General features: G+C 35.1%; 4 protein-coding genes across 5 annotated transcripts; 2 read left to right on the forward strand and 2 right to left on the reverse strand.

Moving 5' to 3' along the window:
* The first annotated feature begins 7,422 nt into the window (after positions 1-7,422).
* On the forward strand, positions 7,423-8,022 carry LOC110616010 (protein RALF-like 32). The gene has a single exon (XM_021758307.2). It carries the CDS (start codon positions 7,470-7,472, stop codon positions 7,827-7,829), a length of 360 nt encoding a protein of 119 aa, XP_021613999.1. The 5' UTR covers positions 7,423-7,469; the 3' UTR covers positions 7,830-8,022.
* Positions 8,023-8,324: 302 nt separating this feature from the next.
* Positions 8,325-8,884, forward strand: LOC110615964 (protein RALF-like 32). Its single transcript, XM_021758238.2, has 2 exons — positions 8,325-8,537; positions 8,603-8,884. The coding sequence occupies exons 1-2, from the start codon at positions 8,374-8,376 to the stop codon at positions 8,841-8,843; spliced, it is 405 nt and encodes a 134-aa protein (XP_021613930.1). The 5' UTR covers positions 8,325-8,373; the 3' UTR covers positions 8,844-8,884.
* A 793-nt stretch (positions 8,885-9,677) lies between these two features.
* On the reverse strand, positions 9,678-13,395 carry LOC110614602 (histidine protein methyltransferase 1 homolog). 2 transcript variants are annotated; one of them, XM_021756169.2, is made up of 9 exons: positions 13,124-13,395; positions 12,975-13,037; positions 12,296-12,362; positions 11,981-12,081; positions 11,644-11,688; positions 11,230-11,550; positions 11,042-11,144; positions 10,354-10,412; positions 9,678-9,815 (listed from the first exon to the last, which is right to left on the reverse strand). In XM_021756169.2, the coding sequence occupies exons 1-9, from the start codon at positions 13,241-13,243 to the stop codon at positions 9,795-9,797; spliced, it is 900 nt and encodes a 299-aa protein (XP_021611861.1). In that variant the 5' UTR covers positions 13,244-13,395; the 3' UTR covers positions 9,678-9,794. The 2 variants fall into 2 exon arrangements, with proteins under 2 accessions (XP_021611861.1, XP_021611860.1); XM_021756168.2 differs by lacking the exon at positions 9,678-9,815 and having other exon boundaries at positions 10,228-10,412; positions 13,124-13,394.
* A 5,303-nt stretch (positions 13,396-18,698) lies between these two features.
* On the reverse strand, positions 18,699-20,666 carry LOC110614405 (probable xyloglucan galactosyltransferase GT14). Its single transcript, XM_021755929.2, has one exon. The coding sequence runs from the start codon at positions 20,337-20,339 to the stop codon at positions 18,804-18,806; it is 1,536 nt and encodes a 511-aa protein (XP_021611621.1). The 5' UTR covers positions 20,340-20,666; the 3' UTR covers positions 18,699-18,803.
* Positions 20,667-21,624: the final 958 nt, after the last annotated feature.

Below are 21,624 nucleotides of genomic sequence, written 5' to 3' on the forward strand. Positions count from 1 at the left end.
GTGCTGGAGCTGACGGACCTTCCCCTCTGTAAACTGATGAAGAAGAGGCTGACCCTCTCCCTCGGCCTCTGCCACTAGCCTGTGTTGCGGCTGAAGCTGCTGGCTGTGCTACGCTACCCGAAGTTGTCTGCTGGGGCTGTGCCGTAGGAACTGCTCTCGGACACTCCCAAGACATGTGTCCCTCTTGCCCACACCTATAGCAGGCTGTCGTCCCAAACCGGCATACTCCCCTGTGTAGCTTACCACACCTTGCACACACTGCATTATCAACACCAGAACTTGAGCCACTTCCTAATCCCAGACCTGATTTGATCTTGCTCCAGAACTTATTTTTCTTTGGTTTCTTAGTGGTATTGCCCCACTTCTTACTAGCTGAACTCAAGAATGAAGGGTCTATCCTTCCCCCACCTGGGGTCTTAGAACCAGAAGGTTGTGCCACAGACTGCTTGACTTTTCCCTCTATTACGGCACTAGCCTCCATTCTCCTGGCCATGTCTATAATGGCATGGAAACTTTCTCTATCAGCTGACTGAATCAAGGAGGAATACCTGGAATTGAGCCTCATGACATACCTCCTCGATTTCTTCGGATCTGTATCCAGATGCTGCCCAGCAAATGGCAACAACTCTAAGAATCTATCGGTGTACTCATCGACACCCATCTCATCTGTCTGCTTCAGCTGTTCGAACTCAATCACCTTCAGCTCCCTGGAACTGTCAGGGAAAGCCCATCCTGCGAACTCATTCGCAAACTCCTCCCATGACAAACTGTCCACCTTTGGTTTCACATAGTTCTTGAACCATTCTCGTGCCTTCTTGCATTTCAGAGTGAAACCAGCCATCTGAATGGCTCTACTGTCATCAGCCCCTATCTCATCTGTAATTGTTTTGACCTTCTCCAGGTACACAAACGGATCATCACCGGTATCAAACTGAGGAGCACCCAACTTCATATAGTCGGTCATCTTAGCCTTGCTCCCTCCAGATGAGGTAGGTTGAGGTCTTTGGTTTTCTGTAACTGTGGTTTCTGCTGGTGGTGGAGGTGCGGCATCCCCTGGGATAGGGTTTGCTGTGCCTGGATGGAAGGATGGAGGTGGGTACATAGGGTACTGTGGATACTGTGGGTAAAAAGGTGGGTATGGCATGTGAGAAGGGTAAGGATTAACACTGGGGTAATCCGATGTACCTCCCATCGAATACCCGGGGTATGGTGAAAAAGGTGGGTACTGGGGTGGTGGAATAAACCCCGAGGCCTGAGTGCCTCCCTGAGACTCACCCATGCCCTCTTCTGGCATGCTCACACCAAGACTACCATCCCTCCTCTAGTCCACATCCATCTCTTCTCCCACATCTACTGACCTGTCTCCTTGAACCGTTCCTCTTACTGATCTGTTTCTACCCAGATCCAGAGATCTTCTAGGATCTCCCACTGCTCTGTCCCTGTGGGACCTACTCGACATTACCCTTGGCAATGCTGGAGGACGGGCGCTCGTGCCCTCATCCTCCGGTGGTACTCTAGCCAATCTAGCTGATCGACGAGTTCCTCGCATTCTGATTACTGAAAAAACAGCACAGAAATCAAAACATTAGCATCCAATGGTTCATGTGGAAACACATGAACCCACATCATATACATAGCATATCTCATGGCATATCATACTTTCATTCTAGACAGGACTCTACATCCTATCCTAGTGGACATGATTTCCTATTGTACTTGACTTTCTATCACATCTATGAGCCCGACACTCTAGGTCCGACCATAGGAACCTAGGGCTCTGATACCACTCTGTAACGACCCGAAAATCAGGCCGCCACCGGCGCTAGGATCCAGATCGACTTAAGGCCGCCGGGACCCGTAGCAAGCCAAACCTACATCCTGTGAACCTGTTTAATCTCATACATGGTCAACAACATACATAAAAATTAAAAACTTTTCTTTCATTCATTCATTCAAACATTTCTTTGCCAAGCCTAGCCTGTGCATGCACAACATAACATAAACATCTCATTGGAATCCTCATCAAATATTCCAATGGGGTAACATAACATAACATAGGCTTGGATTACATAATCATCATAAAAACATTATATCTCATACAAGACCATGTGTACTGGGAATACAACAGACTCTAGTCAAGCACATTATCAAACTTACATTACATTACATCTCATCTTACTTATACATTACCAACAAACCATGTCCACAGCTAAGCTATTACATAAACTTCTCTTACTCTGCTGACTTCTCTATCTACTCTTCACCTGCAAGACTGGGGTTAGGGGAGAGGGGGTGAGCTATAAAGCCCAATGAGCGGAAACTAAAAATATTTGCTTTAATTCCACCCTTTTTAGGTATATTATTATACATTCTATTATTATTATGATTCCTCCATTTTTAGGTATATTATTATATAACTTTTTCTTATTCATGCTTTCATGGAATGCAACACATCACAGCTAATCACATAAAGGATGAATTTGTCACCAATAGCCCTCTACATTTCCATTAGTGCCAGAACGTAGAATGGGTCCTGGTCTTTCTCTTACATAGTGCCAGGGACGTAGAATGGGTCTTCCTGGACTTCCATACCGTATCATTATCATATCATGACATAACATACGAGGGCTAATGGATCACTCAACATTCATCCACATCAACATCAATTTATGCAATGCAGCATATTCGTGAGATCTAATGCAAACATCCTGAAATATTGCATGGCATAATGATGCATGGGCAATGCTTTATGATTCATTCATTTATTCATTTATTCATTTACTTTAAAACTTAAGAAGTTGTTCCACTCACCTGGTGACTGAAGCTGTAACAACGAGCTCGGAACGACTATCTCACAACCGGGGGTCTCGGTTCCTCGGGTCCGAACCTACACAGGTGGACTCAAATGAGGCACCAAACAACAAGAACATAACTCTAGACATACCCCCAAAAACCTCCTAAAACATCACCAAAACACTCCTAGGAATCATGCAAGAAAAGGCTGGACAGGGCACTTTCGGCGGCACCTTCGGCGGCCGAAAGTCCCTCCAGAGACGAAAGTCAGGCAGGTTCGGCGGCACCTTCGGCGGCCGAAACTCCCAGACAGAGACGAAACTCATGCATGTTCGGCGGCACCTTCGGCGGCCAAAAGTCTCGGACAGAGCCGAAACTCCAATTTTTGGGGGCAAGCTTCGGCAGCCTAAAGCTGCCTCTCAAGCCATGTTCGGCGGCCGAAAGTGCCTTCGGCTGCCGAACCTGGTTTCTGCCAAAGGGCAGAAACTTTGGCTCCCCTATGCACAAATGCCTCCCAACTCTCACATCATGCATATACTTCACCCAAATCATGCATACAAGTTCCTAGGGGCCTCAAAACATCAAATACCCCAACTACAACACTTCAAGCATACTCAAACATCATACATTGATCATAAATCACTTAAAACTTAACATTTGCTTAAAAACTCATACAACCCTATACATGTCATTCTACCCCATAAAATCACTTAAAACTTACTTAAAACACATGAAGAGCTTAAGATCGGCTCTTACCTCTTGAAGATCGAGGGTTGAGGAGATCTAAACTTGGAGATGGGAGAGGTTCCAACTTTTGGTCTCCAAGCTCCAAAACTTGTTCTAAGCTCAAAGATCTTCAAAACCAAAGTTATAAACTTGTAAAGATCATGGAAAAAGGAAGGAAAAACTCAAGATTGGGGAAGGATGGCGGAATGCTCACCTTGGCCGAAATGGGGAGAAAAAGCTCGCCCATTTTCGGCTAAGGGACCCTTTTATAGGTGGCTGGCCAGGCCACGTTCGGGGGCCGAATGTGCCTCCGCATCCATGCAAATGTTCGGCGGCCGAACTTGACTTTCGGCGGCCGAACCTGAACTTCCCTAGCTCATGCTTTCGGGGGCCTAACGTGCCTCCAAAACGCATGCATGTTCGGCGGCCGAACTTGACTTTCGGCGGCCGAACCTGGGTTTTCCTCCAATGCTATTTTCATGCAAAAACTCATTTAGTTTCATACTTTAAAACCATTAAAAACATAAAAACATTTCATAAAACATGTCTTTACCCTTCTAGAAGTTCCCGACATCCGAAATTCCACCGGACGGTAGGAATTCCGATACCGGAGTCTAGCCGGGTATTACAATAGGATTGAAATTCCCATGTGAATACAAATCCTCATGCTTGGTGGAAAATCAAATTGGATAGGATTTCATATTTCCTAAATAATATAGGATTGGTGTAACGACCCGTCGCTAGGATCCAGATCGGCTTAAGGCCGCCGGGACCCGTAGCAAGCCTGATATCTAACCTGTAAATCTGTATAATCCCATACATGATCAACAACATACATAAAAATTAAAACTTTTCTTTCCATCTACATCAACCATACTCAACCTGTGCATGCACTGTATATAACATAACTCATGAACATTGATCCCTCTGTGGGATCTCATCAGTGCCTCCAAATGGGTGACATAACATATGTTGAGTTGGTTTACATAAACATCATAAAATCTCTAAGATCATGTAATAAAAGGGATAACAATCATCTATGGTCAAGCACACCTCTAACATCCATAAACATCATTACATAACTATACTGTACTTTTACATTACATCGTACTACGATTTGTCATGTCCACATTCTATCTATTACACAACAAGCTTTACTCTAACCGACCTCCTCTTCTATCCTGTACCTGCAAGCCTGGGGGTAAAAGGGAGAGGGGTGAGCTAAAAGCCCAGTGAGCAGAACTATAAAACATATTAACACTATGCTCCAATGAAATGCATCATAACACAGACAATTCACATAAGGGTTGGGTGAACTTGTCACCAATTAGTCCAAGCTAACTCTGTGCAAGGCCGTAGCATGGGGTCCTGGTCTTCCTGTCATACATACATTACTTACCATTATCCCAGGGCCTCCTCTGGGCTCCTGGTCTTCGAGTCCCATTACTGTGCCAGGCCGTAGAATGGGGTCCTGGTCTTTCCTTACTCTGTGCCAGGCCGTAGAATGGGGTCCTGGTCTTCCTGTCATGGACTAATTGGGTCATCCAACATTCACCCACATCAACAACAATCGATGCAATGCGGCATATTCGTGAAACTAATGCAATCATCCTATTGCATAATCATGATGCATGAAACATGATAAAACATTTAATTTAAAAGATTAAGTTTAGTTCCACTCACCTCTGGCTGACTCTGACAACACCGAAGCAGCTGAACTCACTGCTGGGGTCCTCGGTTCCTCGGGTCCGAACCTACACAGGTGGACTCAAATGAGGGACCAAACATACCTGAACATAACTATAAACTACTCCCCAAAAACCCCCTAAAACATCATGAAACAACCATACAAAATCATGCAAAGGAGGCCTGGACAGGGCACTTTCGGCGGCAGGTTCGGCGGCCGAAAGTCCCTCCAGAGCCGAAAGTCAAGCAGGTTCGGCGGCACCTTCGGCGGCCGAAACTCCCAGACAGAGACGAAACTCATGCATGTTCGGCGGCACTTTCGGCGGCCGAAACTGCCAGACAGAGACGAAAGTCTCCTTTCGGGGGCAAGCTTCGGCAGTCGAAAGGCTGCCTACCCAGCCATGTTCGGCGGCCGAAAGTCCTTCGGCTGCCGAACCTGGTTTCTGCCAAAGGGCAGAAACTTGGCTCCCTTTGCACATTTCGCCTCCAAACCTTCCAAACATGCATTAAACCTATTCTACAACACACATACACAAACATACATGTTCCTAGGGGGTTCAAACCAACATAAACCCCATCTACAACACATCAAGAAACTCACATTGTTCAAGAACATACATTTATACCCATAAACTCCAAAAACATAACCATAACCTAAACATGCATTCTATCCCATAGATCTACTTAAAACTTACTTAAAACATGCAATGAGCTTAAGATCGGCTCTTACCTCTTAAAGATCGAGAGAGAGACAACCTAAAACTCGGAGGTGGGAGAGATTGGGTTCTTGAACCTCCAAGCTCCAAAACTTTGCTCAAAAGCTCAAATCTTCAAAACAAGTTAAAACAAATGAAAATCTTGAAAGATCTAGAGGAAAAACATCAAAGATTGGTGAGGGACGGCGAAGAGCTCACCTTGGCCGAAAATGGGAAAAAAGCTCGCCCGTTTTCGGCTAAGGGACCCATTTATAGTGGCTGGCCAGACCACGTTCGGGGGCCGAATGTGCCTCCGCATGCATGCCATGTTCGGCGGCCGAACTTGGGGTTCGGCGGCCGAACCTGGACTTCCCTCACTTATACTTTCGGGGGCCTAAAGCACACCCGCAACGCATGCATGTTCGGCGGCCGAACCTGAGTTTTCCTCCAATGCTATTTTCATACAAAAACTTATTTTCTTTCATGCTTAAAACATAAAACACATTAAAACATTTCATAAAAACATGGTTTTACCCTACTAGAGGCTTCCGACATCCGAGATTCCACCGGACGGTAGGAATTCCGATACCGGAGTCTAGCCGAGTATTACAATTGGGATTTCTATTTGAATATAAGTCCTCATATTAAAAGAAAAGTTAATTTGAATAAAATTTAAATTTATCCAAAATTTAGAATGGATTAGAATTCTCAAATAGAAAAATACTCCTACTTAAAAATAAATAAATAAATAAATAGATATGCATTAAAATTATATGCATATATTATTTTCTAGTCATAAAAAATTGAGACCAACATTTTTAAGAAATAAATTAAATTAAATTATTTTCTTGAAAATATTACACTCAAATAAAATTTCAAACGAAAGAATTTAAATTTTGTTAGAAAAATTACTATTTAGTATTTATAATATTAAAAAACTCACTAGTTAATTAATCGATTTTAAAAAATATATTAAAATATCCCTGATATTTTAAAAAATCTACTAGTTAGTCTCTCCATTAATTTTGCCGATAAATATTTTACTATTTAATTCTTATAATTTTTAAAAATTTATTAGTTGATCTCTCAATTTTTTAAAAAGTTTATTAATTAGTCCCTTTATATCATAGACATTTTAAATATTTTTACTATACTTAATAACTAAAATTAATAAAAAGACTGACTGATAGACTTTTTAAAATATCAGAAATATTTTAATATATTTTTTAAAATTGAAAAATTAACTAGTGAGATTCTCTATATTATAGAGATTAAATAGTAATTTTTTAGTTTTTAATTTAAAAAATTTTTACTTTTAAAAGTTAAATTATATAAATATAATATAAATTAAGGATTGAGAGAGTAGAATGAGAATTAAAATACGGTTGAGAGACAGATAAGTCGTGAGAGAGAACGACCTATAAAAGAAAAGCAGGGGCATGAAGAGATAGCCAATCAACTACACACAATAATTGAAGTGGGCCCCCAATCCCATCCCAATTGTGAATTAAAAGAGCACTGAACAAAAATTGAAATCCAAACAGGTGAACCAAAATTTACTCTCTACCGATGGAAACAAGAAAGGGAAAATTCTGCTTGTACAATGTTCTTGCAACACTATCAGTATTAATGATGTTCTTCCATCTTCACCAGCCCACTTCCCAGTTTGAAGTTTCTGCTGAAAATGGACAATGCAGTGATCCCATGTTGGAGATGAGAAGTGAAATTGTAGGTGAAGAATTGTCAACGGAGTCTAGTCGGAGAATTCTTCAGCCAACCAAATACATTAGTGTGGGAATTCTCCGGGCAGATCAAGCCATCTGTGGAAAGGATGCAAGAGGTAATTCCTACAGTAAAAGTTGCCTGCCTCCATCATCCAATGGATATTCCAGAGGGTGCTCCAGAATCTACAAGTGCAGGAGTGATTAATTAGATCTATTGAATTAATTTCTCTTTTAGAATTTCTATTTCTTGTTTAATAATAATTTGGTTATTGTCTCTATTAACTAGAGACCATAATCTATTCGTATACATTTAAGGAGAAACTGATTCACTACAGTGCAGTGAATTGGAGGGTGAAATTGTCTTTTAATGCTATATATAATCAATTATTATCCATCCACATAAACTGTGTTTTTTTTTTTTTTCAATATATCGCTATACGCATATGCCGGATTGTTTGTCTAAATTTCTGACAGAGATTTCTTAAATTGAAGTGTAATAATTAATGGTAAAATTAAAAAAAAATATTCATGAATAATTATGCGCAATAATTTCTTTAATGAATTAAACGTTATTATTAAAAAAACTTAATTTGATATTAAATGTATTTAAATAAATACTAGAGATTTTAAATTTTGGTATTTAAATTTCCATTTTAAAAAAATTAAATATTAAATAAATAAATGTAGCACTAGCCAATAGCAGTCGTTTATCTAAGTTTGGTGAAGTGCGGTCCCTCTGCATCTCCATTATGCGGCATCCCACTAAGATCTTCACTTTCAGAAATAATCATAAAGAAAGAAAAATTCCCATTCCATTCCTCTATAAAGTGATTGAAGCAAACCAGAAAAGAAAATTGACCCAAAAAAAAGAAACATGGAGCAGAAGAATTCCATTTTCTACATCTCCTTCCTTGTAATAATCTTAACCTTACTATTAAATCTCAGCAACAACAGGGTTTCATCATCTTCTTCTTTCAGATGCAATGGTTCAATAGCAGAGTGCGGTGAAGATAACGAGTTGTTGATGGAATCGGAAATCAGCAGGAGGATTCTAGAACAGAGTAAATACATATCACCAGGAGCTCTGAAGAGGGACCAACCAGTTTGCAATGGAGGTGCTAGTGGCCAGTCCTATAGTAGCAGTTGTTTGCCGCCCTCTTCCAATCCTGAAACGCGTGGCTGTTCTAAGTACTATCGTTGTAGGTCCGATTCTCGATGAATCTCGTTAAACTTTTCTTTTTCTTTTTTTTTTTTTTTTTTCCTGGAAGGATGAAATTTCACCTGCTTATGATTTAATTTCTTTCCTTGTTAAGTTTTCTTTTCTTTTCTTTATGCTGCTTTCTTGTATTTTTAGTATTGAATGGTTATATACTAAATCTGTCTCCTGTGCTAACTTTAAATTTTAGGTTTTCCTCTTCTCTAATAATCTAATTTCTTTTACAAATAAATGTATTTATTAAAGAAAAAAAATTGAATTCTACAATTTATTTTTATTAATACAATAATTTTTTATTTAAAATAAATTTTAAAATAATAAAATTCAATTGAATTTTTTATTTTTAAAAATTAATAATGAATTCAAATTAATTTATTTCATTCATCATCCTTATTATTTCTAAATTAAAAATAAAGATTTATTATTATAAATAAAAATCATTTTTATCATATTAAACATATTTTTTAAAAAACTATTATTAAAATTACACAATTTTTACCATTAAAAAATATAAATTAAAATGAACTCTCTTTTTTTAAATAAATAAAACAATACCTTAAAAAATAAATAAAATAAAATAATAAATTCATTAATATTAATCATATATGCATTAAAATATTAATACTCAATATTAAATTAAATTAAATTCTAAAAAAAGTATTTATTAATTTAAAAATCACAAATAAATTTAAAGTTAAAATAAATGAAAAAACAAGTACGAGAGAAAAGGGAAAAAAACTGGCTTTCTGAATGGCAACTTAAGTAATTTTGGTACACTTCACCTTAAATAAAATTATATTTTATAATTTATAATATTTTAATATTTTACAAAAGGTAACATGATTTAAGAATTTGAAGACTTTTTTAGTGAATGACAACCAAGCGTAATCGAAGTGGCTTTTAGTGAAAGGTCCCTCCGAAGTGGAATGCTCCTTGTCATTAATGCTGCGGTCCTCATATGGACAGCCACAAGACCTGCCAGAAAATATTTGTGAAGTCACAATATATGAGAGAACAAACTTATGAACCAATGCATAAATATCCTTCATCTTTAACTAAATTTTATAAAATTGGTTATATATAAAGTGATTGTTATCTTAGAATTTTAAACTTATTAACTCTATAATTTTAATTTGATTAAAAAATAATTCTTAAATAAAACTCTAAATCTAATCTTTTTTTTTTTCTTTAGAACTGGCATAATATAAATAAATAAAAGAAAAACACAAGTTATTAAAAAAAAAAAAAACTTAATAACAGCATATTTAGTCATTTTTATAGAATCAATGGCAATTTAATGGTTAATCTCACGGCAGAAACTATTCGGCTTTTCAAGGCGTGAAAAACAAAAAAAATACGCCAAAAGAGAGGGGCAAATATGAGCATATTGAGTAAATAGAGCTTGTATCTTTTGAAATTGATTCCGTAGAGGTGTACAACTACGTTAGGAAATGATAAAATTTGATACATCACAAACAAAATTTTGGGTTTACTTCACCCAAAGCTTCCACACCTCTCGAACATTAGAAGAACCATCCACAACTTCTGCAACCAAACTTGCATCCATAACTCCTGCACCAAGAAACAAAGTTATCCTATCAACATCATCGCAAAATGTGTCTACCATCTCTATCTCTTACTACTTGTGCCAAAATAATTCCTTTTCCCAAAAAAAAATCACTTAATATATGCCCAGAAACATAAACGTATCAGGAAGAAAACATAACCGACTATATTATAAGTCTTCTCGCTCTGTAGACATACCTCCCTAGAGACATAGCCCTCCTCGTGTTGGTTTAAATCCATCTTAGAAAGAAGGGCATTTTAACAATTATCATGCTTATTTCAGTAGTAGGACTTTTAATAAGTAATGTTATACTTAAGAAAAGGTTTTTGAATAAAATGTTTTGGCAGGACTACTTAGCAATATGAGGTTGTAGCCTCTACAGGCATGAGGAGTTTGGGATTCAATTAGCATTTTTGGTGTGAGATCTCAGTTCCACATTACCTGTATATCAATATTTCTTTTCCCTTAGCAACAAAATTCAGAGCAAACAAATACACATTCATGCATAAATATAAAATATTGCAAGTTTTTATTACCCCCTCCCTCTAAGGCGTGTTAGCATATAAAAAGATCAAATGCAATACCAAAATAAAGGAAAAAAAAAAAAAAAAAGAACAAAATATGATTGGCTCACCATCTTTCTCTACCATGGATAGGAATTGGCGTGTTCCTCCACCAACTCCAAAATAATACTTTTTTGCTGCCATATATACCACTCCATAAGGACGCTGTACACACTGCAGAAGAAAATATTTGGAACTTAGGAACCATAAATTTGTAATGGAAAATAATATAATATAAAATAACTCGATAATGGAACACCTTCTTTATAAGTCCATAGAGACTTTGTTGAGCAGAGAGTGAATATATAGTCTCTGCCATTAAAATGATATCATAACCCGAAACTGGACACTGCTCTGAGCAACAGTTCAGATCTTCTTCACTGTTGTGTACATGAGGAAGACAACGATGGATTTGAGCCCAGTCACCAGCAAAAAAACGTAATTCCACACCAGAATCACAATTTTTCTCATCTGATGCAGTACAGTGAAATTCTTTTGAAATATTGACATTTACATTGGGAATGGTGAGAGATTGCAAAACTTCTGCATTGAAATCTTGAAAATGTACAACAGCTGCACCCTGATGCAAGGAAACAAGATCAAGAAAGACATATTCCAAATCCCTCACCAGTTACCACAAAAGTGAAAGTCAAGGATATATCAATTTTTTTACCTCAAGGCATGCAAAGATCCCAGGAAGTCCATGACCACATCCAAGCTGAAAACCATCACAAAATCAAGAACATAAATTGAAACAGAAGAGACAAAAGACATTTGTCTTAGCGCATATTTACATCCTTCTAAAAGATAAGATGATGTGAATCTTATTATACTTTTAAACTTTATAGGAAGAAAATACAAAATTCATAAACTTTTAATTGAAGCAGAAAATGAACTATTCATCAACAAGGATTATAGTAGTCAACAGCAACCAATCATTATCACTCTCAAGCATCAATGTGTGAAGCATTGTGAAGCAGTACAAAATCACCTGAAAATTAGGTGCTCACCTCCAAAACTCGCTTTCCTGCAAATGATAAATGCCCATTTTGAACCTCTGAGCGGAGAGCTTTAACAAGGTCCAGTGAACCTTCCCAAAGCTTTAGTCCCCCTAAATTTAAAAGACAAACATATATATATAACAAAGCATAAATCATTGCTCCTAAACTCACTCGTGATAAAGGAAAAGTTGGGGGGAAGGGAGAGTTAAATAGAGGCAAAAGGAAGGATTCTACCATGCCTTCATAAAACGCACTTCTAACAGGAAAAAGGATTATATGGGGGAATAAATAAATCAAGCCAAAGAAAAGAACTTTTTCTCGCACCTTCATAGACACCAGGTACTAAATCAGAGTTAGGCAATCCAAAAACATCTTTGGTACTTAGCCGTCCCTGAAAGGAAAACTACAAAGTTACTTGAAAATCTCACTTCAATCAGGATAGATATAGGAAAGTTTCTATCTCATCATGTACAAATGACAAAGATCCAAATTTTACAAATAATTGGGTAAACCATACAGACACTAAACTTAGAGCTAATATTCATTGTGATCACGAAACTGCATAGGCAATTTGATCACTGAAGTAGAACTTCGTTTCAATTAGATTGACTTGATTCTGAAAGGAAAAACCAACAATAATTAACATATCAATGCAATTACGCACCCAAGAACAAGACCGAAATGATAAACACTAATATCTCTCTATGTATGTATTGGGTCCAAATGAAGTGCTGTGACGTGTTTTGGTGGGTTGCTGACAAAACGAGCTTACGCTATAAAACAAAAAAATTAAAAAAAAAAAAAAAAACTAATCCAGCGACTAAATTCAAGTTTCGTAACAATGAAGAAAATTAATGCAAATAAAACCACTGTTAGCTTGGATACGAGGAAAAATAAGAAAAAGGAATCCGATACAATACCCAAATATATCTCTTTCTTTTCTTTAATCCCTTATTCCCAACATTTCTCCGCAACTAGTACATGAGGAAAGAGAAAAACTGACCTTGAGCAAAGTAAGACCATCCAAGTTTACTGGTTCCACAGAGCATTTCAAAGTGGATGAAACCTGACTCGTATTGAAATGAGTCAATTAAGTTCCAAAACTAAAACGAGCAAATCGCGCCTTCATTATGCATAGAATGGAAAATATACCTGAGAAGAAAGTACTTCGACAGGAGGAGGGGGAGGAGGGAGAGGCGGCTCAGAAGAAGAATCGAAAAACCCTAAACCTCCCGACGTCGAAAATAATTTAAACGTTGAATTTCCGGCCATTAATCTTTTCTGGCTTTTTCTTTCGCTCGCGCTTTCAGGCGGCTGTAGATTGAGATTCAAGGAATTTCCCCCCAAAATCAGTATCAGATTGTTTATTGCTGCCGCCAGGACTGGTGCTCAGTTACGTTTTGGATTGAATGTTTTGTTTTAGGAGAATTACTATTAATTTTCTAAAATTTTATTAATTTATCTCAAATTCAAAATAAAAAATTAATTGAAAGAATTTAAGAATAAAAACAATAAAAATTTAAAATTTAAACATATCTTGTGATATTTTAATGTTAATTATTTCATATTTGATATCATTTTTAAAAAATTAAATAAATTTATATTAAAATAATTTATTATTTTATTATTATTATATTTAATAAATTAGATGATACTGTAATTGTAGATTATGATTTTAATGTTTATAAATTTTACTCAAATTTATTAAAATTAATTGAGAGGTAAAATGAATAATTTATTATATAAACTTAAAAAGTATTTTATTTTTTATATAGAAATTTTATTTTTTTAATTTAAAATATTATATAATAATTTAATATTATTAAAATTAAAATGTATTTTAATAATTTTATTTCAAAATTTTAATTTTTTATTGATTATATAAAAGTCAAAAATATAAATATTCATTTACTAACTTTCAAAGTTAAATAGATATAAATTACATTATAAATTTAATTAAATTTTTAAATATTAAAATTTATGCAAATTCAATAAATTATTATTATTATAATAAAATTTAAAATTAATAACATTATAAATTTATGTCACTTAATATTCTTTAAATATTATTCACTTTTGCATTAATTACGTATTGAAAATATTATTTTTTTATTATTTTTATATAATATATTATAATATAATAATTTGATAAATACTAAAATTTAATATTTTATTAGTATAATTAATTATTTTTGAAATAACCTATAAAAAGAATAAAATATTAATAAATTTAATTTAACTTATTAGATAAATTTTAAATTTACTTAAAAAAAATATTTATTAATTTTTACCATAAATTTATAAATAAAACGATGAATAGAATACCGAAGAAAATTATTCATAAATATTACTAAAAAATAAAATAAAATTTTATTGATAATAAAATCCCATTTTTATATAAATAATTATTTATAATTTTTAAATACATCTATCATTTATAAAAATAATTATTTAACAACAATCATCATTTATAACTATTATTATTATATTTAAAAAATATTACCCATTATCATTTATAATGATAATTATAAAATTTTCTTAATTAATTAAAATTAATTTAAAAAATAAAATTATCATTTATTTTAAAATTTAAAATTTAAAAAATAAAATTATCAATTATGTAAATAATTAAATATTATTATAAATAATTTAAAAGTTTAAAGGCATTATGGAAAATCATATTATCCCCTTCTTTCCACTTTTATACATAGTATAGATTTAACAAGGGATCAGTGGACTGTATAAGAGGGTATTGAAAGACAAGTAGCAAAGCTCCAAACGCGGATCAACACCACACTTCATTGACTTGCCGAAACCTGCACGACCACAGTGCATCGATGAATGATACCCACTGTCAATCAATACGGAACCAAGCACATAAGCAAGCAAGCCGAAACTCACCATCGCAAAGGCATTGAATGGTTGCCATTGCACTAAAAGCAGAATGAAGCACAATCCAAGCAGCACATAAGCAAGCAAGCCGAAACTCACCATCGCAAAGGCATTGAATGGTTGCCATTGCACTAAAAGCAGAATGAAGCACAATCCAAGCCGATGATACACAAAGACAGAAACACACTAATAAAATAAAAATGCAAACAAAAGAGAAACAACAGATAAAAGGCCCTTGGCACAAAAGCACAAGAATAGCTCCAGTCCAACTGACAGGAGGCGATGTGGCCCTAAACCAGGTCCTTTGAGAAAAAGCCTCCATGTGTAAATTTAAAATAGAAAAAGGAAAAAACAAACCAAAGCAACAACAAAACACTCAGCAAGGGAAACCGAAAAGGGAAAAACCATAAAGCAAAACGAAAAACAAACCAAAAAGCCACCACAATCACAATGAAAAAGAGATCAGAAAAAGAAATCCTTAAATTCACCAGCCAAACAAATATTAACCCCTTACGTCTTCACGACCTTTCGCTTAATAATACCCTACCTTTTCCTTTTCTATAATAAAAGGATATTAGAGTTCAATATAAAGCATAATGAAATAGGAATTGGACCATTACATGAAGAGCCCTAGCTTTGCAGGGGTGATAACATCTACCTCGTGAGCAATCGTAATGCAAATATGACAGGGAGTCAATTTTGATTGACATAAGACTTACAAAAGCACAAATAAACTATCTTTTAATTTCTTGATAAAGAAATTGCTTAAAAAATAAGAAAAAATAAGGTAATTGATATTTATTGATTGAAATAAGTGGGTTTAATAGGTAATAGAATAATATTAGAAAGTTTAATAATTTTAGTTGTTTAATATTTATGAAATTTGAAATTAATAGCTAGCTTATAGAAACTTTATAGATTTTATATCAATCGTGGTCATAGTTAAGTGATAAAGGCTAAATTTGTATGGACCGAATAAGACTTATCACATTTAATTCCGAATACTTTTTACTTGGTCAATAATCTTAATTTGAGTAATGAACATGTGACCTTCTTAACCCAATTAATGGACAAGAATGAAATCGTAGCAGGCTTAGTCAAAATGTCTTCCTATGATGGACGAGGTACCAGTCATTAGAAGTCTTCCATAAGTAATTGATTTATCAAGTTTGAAGGTGAGCTTTGTCAACTATCATCTACTTGTAAACCTTTTAAAGGCTTATTTCGGCATGTCATTTCACATGCACATGATTTGAAAGCTAACGTCTGGAGCTCCAGGCCCATTTATTACTCCATTCTTTAAACCCCAACCTCCCACTTTTGCTTTTTCTAGCTTGCGATTCTTGCTTCTAGTATCCTCTTGCATCTTTATCTTTATACGATTTCATTTCAACCTTTATCTTCTCCATGCTCAAGTAATCCACATTCTTCTTTCTTCTTTATTTCAATGAACTATTACCAAACAAAGGTTGCTGTTTTTCTTTATTCTTTCAAATCCCTATAGCTTTAACAATAAGCCACCAGAGCCAGACATTATCTTTTTCTCCCACCCTTGTGGTTCCTGTCCATTCTTCATCTTCTTCTAGTTCTTTAAGTTCCCTATCTAGCTCCTCTAGTTCTTCCTCTGAGACCCGAATCCAAATCCAACCCCATCTTAATGGTCCTTTAAGAAGAAGGGAAAATGCTAATGATGGAGAGACACTATTAATCCATGAAATTAAATCAGTAATTTCAAAGAGGGATTTGAGGTTTCTAGGTACTGACTATTGGATTCCCTCTGATATGTTTGAAATTTTTTCTCCTAGACCCAATGTCCGTGCTGATGATTCTAGATCAGTCTTATTCTAGAAGAGGACTGTGCTATCATTTATAAGGAATAAAAGAGGGCTGGGCTGAGATTTCCCATAGATCCATTCTTCACAGATGTCCCTGCCTTTCATAAACTTTCCATCAGCCAACTTCATCTCATCTTTTGGAGGATTTTGGTGGTTTTTAAATACCTTTGTTCGAACAAAAACATAGAGGCGAGCATAGTCATCTTTTCCCGGCTATACCAATTTAGCACAAGGAACGATGAGGAGTACTGGTTTTTCAGTTGATGGAGGCATCACCTCCAGACATAAAGGAACTTCTTTGATAAACTCAAAAAAGAAGGGAAAAGTTCTTCTCGGGAGGAGCTTGAGCTAGTTGAACTCTCGAAGAAACTCACCACCTAGAAAAAGTTTGACATAACCATGGTGGTGAGAAATATTGTGCTAGCATGGCAAAGTTAACAATAGGCTGAGAGGGTGAGAGATCCTTAACTGGTTGAACATGCGAGAGTGACTCATGACCAGGATAATCTATCAAAATTCTTCTATTAATCTTGCAATACTTACTTTTTTTTTTGTACAAACATGGCCGGAAGAAAAAGGAACTAGGCTGACTCCATATGTGTTGCTAGGAACTAGCCTGAGCGACACTCCAACACTTTCTTCCCTCATAGTGAGGTCAATCATTCTTCTAAATGACAAGGCCTGCTACGAGATGATAGAGACGACAAATGACTCTATCCTTATAGTATTTGCTCCACCATGGAGTGTTTGTTGGTCTGGTAAATATCAAGGGAAAGAGAGAGGCTAAGAAATCAATTTTGGAAATATGTTTGAAATAAGCCCCTCAACTTTCGTAGAAGTCTAAATAAGTCTAACTTAACTTTTCAGGCTATATAAACCCAAAACTTTATAATGAAGGTTAAAAGTCCTAGCATAGTAAAATATTATTTTTATTATTTATATTTTAAAATAATTATTATTGTACCCTTATAGTTTGGTCTAATTGTAGTTCTAAAAATACATTAAAATGCATTCATAGTTTAATTTCGTTAATTTCCTCATTTTCTCCATTAATTAATATGGAAAATATTTAAATAATCTTACTTAATCTATCACTTCCTTAAATTCTCAAATATCACCTAAACATTCTGACAACACAAACCCTAATTCTCAAATTCTTTCATTTTTTTCTCTCAAATTTTGGAAATTTGATATTTTTGTGATTTGAATTTCATGGGTGTTTGAAGCATAGGTTGTAGCAGATTAGGAGAGCTTAAGAATTGAGGATGTAGGACAGATTGGATACGTCATCTTTGGTAAAGCAGAAGGTGCATTAGAATGAAGATTTGACCAAAAACACTAGAATCCAAGAAAGAAGAGGGAAAGGGGGTGGAGGAGGCTAGTAGAAAGAAAATATTATCTTAATTTTATATCAAAAGATCGGGCTTAATTATTTAATCTTAAACATAAATTTCTAGATTTATTTAATTAAAAATAAATAAATTAGACCTATTTGAACTTTTATAAAACATTAAGAGACTTATTTGAAATTATTTGTATTTAATTATCTTATAACAGTAAAGATTGTTAAAAATAAATAAATAAATAAAAAGACTACTCTGAATCTCAGCTATCTGCCGTTAATTTCAACTTACAGTCTGAACAGCTGATATGGGCATCACGTGACAATCAACGGTCATGTCCATTCAGGTCAGGACCGCCCTTTCTTGTGTCGGCAAGACTTTTTATGCTGTTCATGGTAAAACATTGAATAAAGCATTGTCAAAAAAAAAAAAAAATTCTTTTTAAAAAGGACTATCATATATTTCTTTTGCATTTTCTCTTCAGCTGAGAAATCTCTCGTCTTTGGCCGAAGGTTAAGGCTGTGAATCTTTTTCTTTTGTTAATGAATTTTATTCTAATTTCAGTCCAGACTGAATTTTTAGAATAAGTTGAACTCAACCACAAGAAATGCAAAAGCAGCAGCCACTAACAACAAATTGATCACAAGCAAGAGGAAAGAACTGTAATATGGATATTCTCTTGTATATATGATCTACATATATCACTTGTTTGCTAATAATTACTGGAAGAACATTCACTAATGATTAAAATTACAAGCATAATCACTCTTCTCCTACATAACCAGAAAAAGTATACTTGTAATCATCCCCTTCTGCAAATCCAATGCTAGGATCCTTTCTCTCCTTAATTTCCCACCTAACTCTCTCTATTCTCTCAAGAATTCCCTTGACTGCTAAATCAAATGCATCTTCAAAGGTCTCCAATCTAGACCTGGGATCTGCATATATGATCCTTGGAATGAGCTTTATAACCTCCTCTCTCATGGCCATTACTCTATCCTGCGGTATTCTAAGTAATGTCTCGTTTATGCCAGTTTTCCAATCTTTAACATCTCTCACAGGTATGTAAACAGAATATTTACTATAATTCTTTGGTAAATGCCACTTATACTGAGCATAAGCAGTGCCTGGATGAAAGAAAACTGGAATGCACCCTGCCAAAATCGAATCAAATATGGATCGCCTAGTGTATGAATCACCTGTAGGCTGCAAGCAGTAAACTGAATTCTGAAACAATTTCATCACATTCGCTGGATTATCACAATTAATAGCACCATTAACACCATAATCACACTCTAACAACTTGCATAAGTTCTTTGAAGCTAGGCATTCCTCAATAATCTTTCCTCGAACAGACTCTTGAAGATCAGGCCTTGGGGCACCAGCAAAAGAAAACAAGTATGGCCTTTTTTGTCTTCTCATCTTATCTTGCCATTGCAACACCTCACTATCTTTTGAAGGATGAAAACAAGTTGGATATGGTATGGCATAATCATTGTTCCAAGAGCTAGACTCAATTGCCAACATTGACATGTTATTAGATTCTGGCAAGAACCTAAACTTGCTACCCCAATCAGATTCATTGTCGGTTTGCCTTCTAAAATCCCAAGAAATCCTCCCTGCAACCAAGAAATGGTCTCTACCCAACATTTTCTTCCATTCAGGCTTTTCAACAAGCCACTTGACTAGATCAAAAGCAGATTGATCTCTCACTGATGTTTTAACACCCCAAAGGTATCCGCTAACATCAAGACCCGCATAAAATGGGATATAAATAGCAGAGGCACGAGAAGAATCATTAGTCAAGCATTTGTATTTCTTCATTCTGTAGTGAAAAATGACTTCTAACAAGAATTGATTGGTAGAGTACCAACTCTTGTTTAACAAAATTCCTTGAGAATTTTCTACCTCATGACCCAAAGCATAATTAACCAAGTAAGGACACATGTTATGCTCAGTCCCTACTGTGATTGACCCACAATTGTCAAGCAATTCTTGGTTGAATCTCTTAGGAAGACGATGAATATAAATGTATCGACCCAAACAAGAATCCTTATGATAATCAGTTTTCATGGGTTTAATGGAGGTTTCTTTGAGATTTTCAGGGACCTGGACGGGTTTGGATTTTTGGGCAGAGTTTGAATTTTCATAGTTGCTAACAAAAGCAGTGACCCTTTCTTGGGTTCCAGTTAGAACTGAATAATCAAAGCAAAACAACACAAAGCAGAAAACAAAGGAAACAAGAATGACCAACCAGAGTTGATTCTTGCAGCAAAGTCTTGTAATTTGCTTCTCCATCTTCTCCTGATAGGCCTTCCGAGAAGAAGTGTGAAGTGCTTAGATTTCTTGCATCAGAACACACAATTTGGGAGCGGTGAAGTGGAAAAGAAGGCAAGAATCTCAAAAATCCCAGTGAAGTGAAGAGAAAACGAGGATTAAAGCTAAAGCTGGGTTTGGATTTGGAAGGAATTATTAAGATTTATGTTTGGATTCGTGCCTAACTTTGAGAGAGCGGGCAAACGTCCGTTACATTGTGGGGCGATCGAAGACAAAAAATTAATGTTTGGGACAACTGTCTCAATTCCCACAGCAAATTCAGGGTTCTGACACGCGAGACCGACGGAGAGCCGGGGGTTATTACACAATAACCAAATTGATCGATAAAATTGATGCTTTTGGTAAAGCAATATTTATTCCAATTTAATTATCGTAATAATTTTTTAGAATATTCAATTTTCGGTTATCAATTTTTTTTTTTGTTAAGAAAAATAATTTATAACTCGAAATTTAAGATTGTTGATAGCCCAAAAGAGGTGATGAAACATTTAATCCATAGACCAGTGTGTCTCAAAATCAAATAATCTACCTTAAATATAAACCAATGAATTAGAATTGTGTTTCATAAATAAAAACATTGTTTTTTACATTATTATACTTTCACAGATTTTCGTAAAACAATGAGCACAATTTCAAATTCCCTGCCATAAATAAAAGAAAAACAAGTTTCAGCACAAAATGCAAGTTTCAATACACATGGAAAGCATGCAAGAAAAGTATACATAACAAAGTTCACCATCTCATTTTTATTTCATCTTCTTCAACATCTTCATACAAATAGTTTAAATTAATGTCAAATACATGTCTGGAAATTGTGTTTGCTTCTAGTAAATATTTAATCTATCTTTGTATCAAATTTGCTTGAACATACATCACCCTTTTCAGAAGATTGTGACTAACATTTCCCACTATTAGAAAATGTTTAGGCTATGAGATGGGCAAACAGTAAATACATCAGGCTGTCAAAGACTCAAAGGTAGGGGAGAGCATAAATCGGTCTGAATCGAAAAACCGAACTGAACCGATCAATTTCGGTTTAATGATTCGGTTAATCGAAAGGTTCGGTTTGGTTCGGTTAGTATTTTTCAATTTATTTGATTTTTGATTTGATTCGGTTTAAACGTGTTAAATAACCGAAAAACTGAAAAATTGATTTTATATATAAAAATATTGATTTTATATATATTTTTAAATTTTATATGAATTTTTATGGATTTTTTAAGTATTATTATTATTATGTATTCAA

This window comes from Manihot esculenta, chromosome 5 (genome assembly GCF_001659605.2).
Source record: "Manihot esculenta cultivar AM560-2 chromosome 5, M.esculenta_v8, whole genome shotgun sequence".
NCBI classification, from domain to species: Eukaryota; Viridiplantae; Streptophyta; class Magnoliopsida; order Malpighiales; family Euphorbiaceae; genus Manihot; species Manihot esculenta.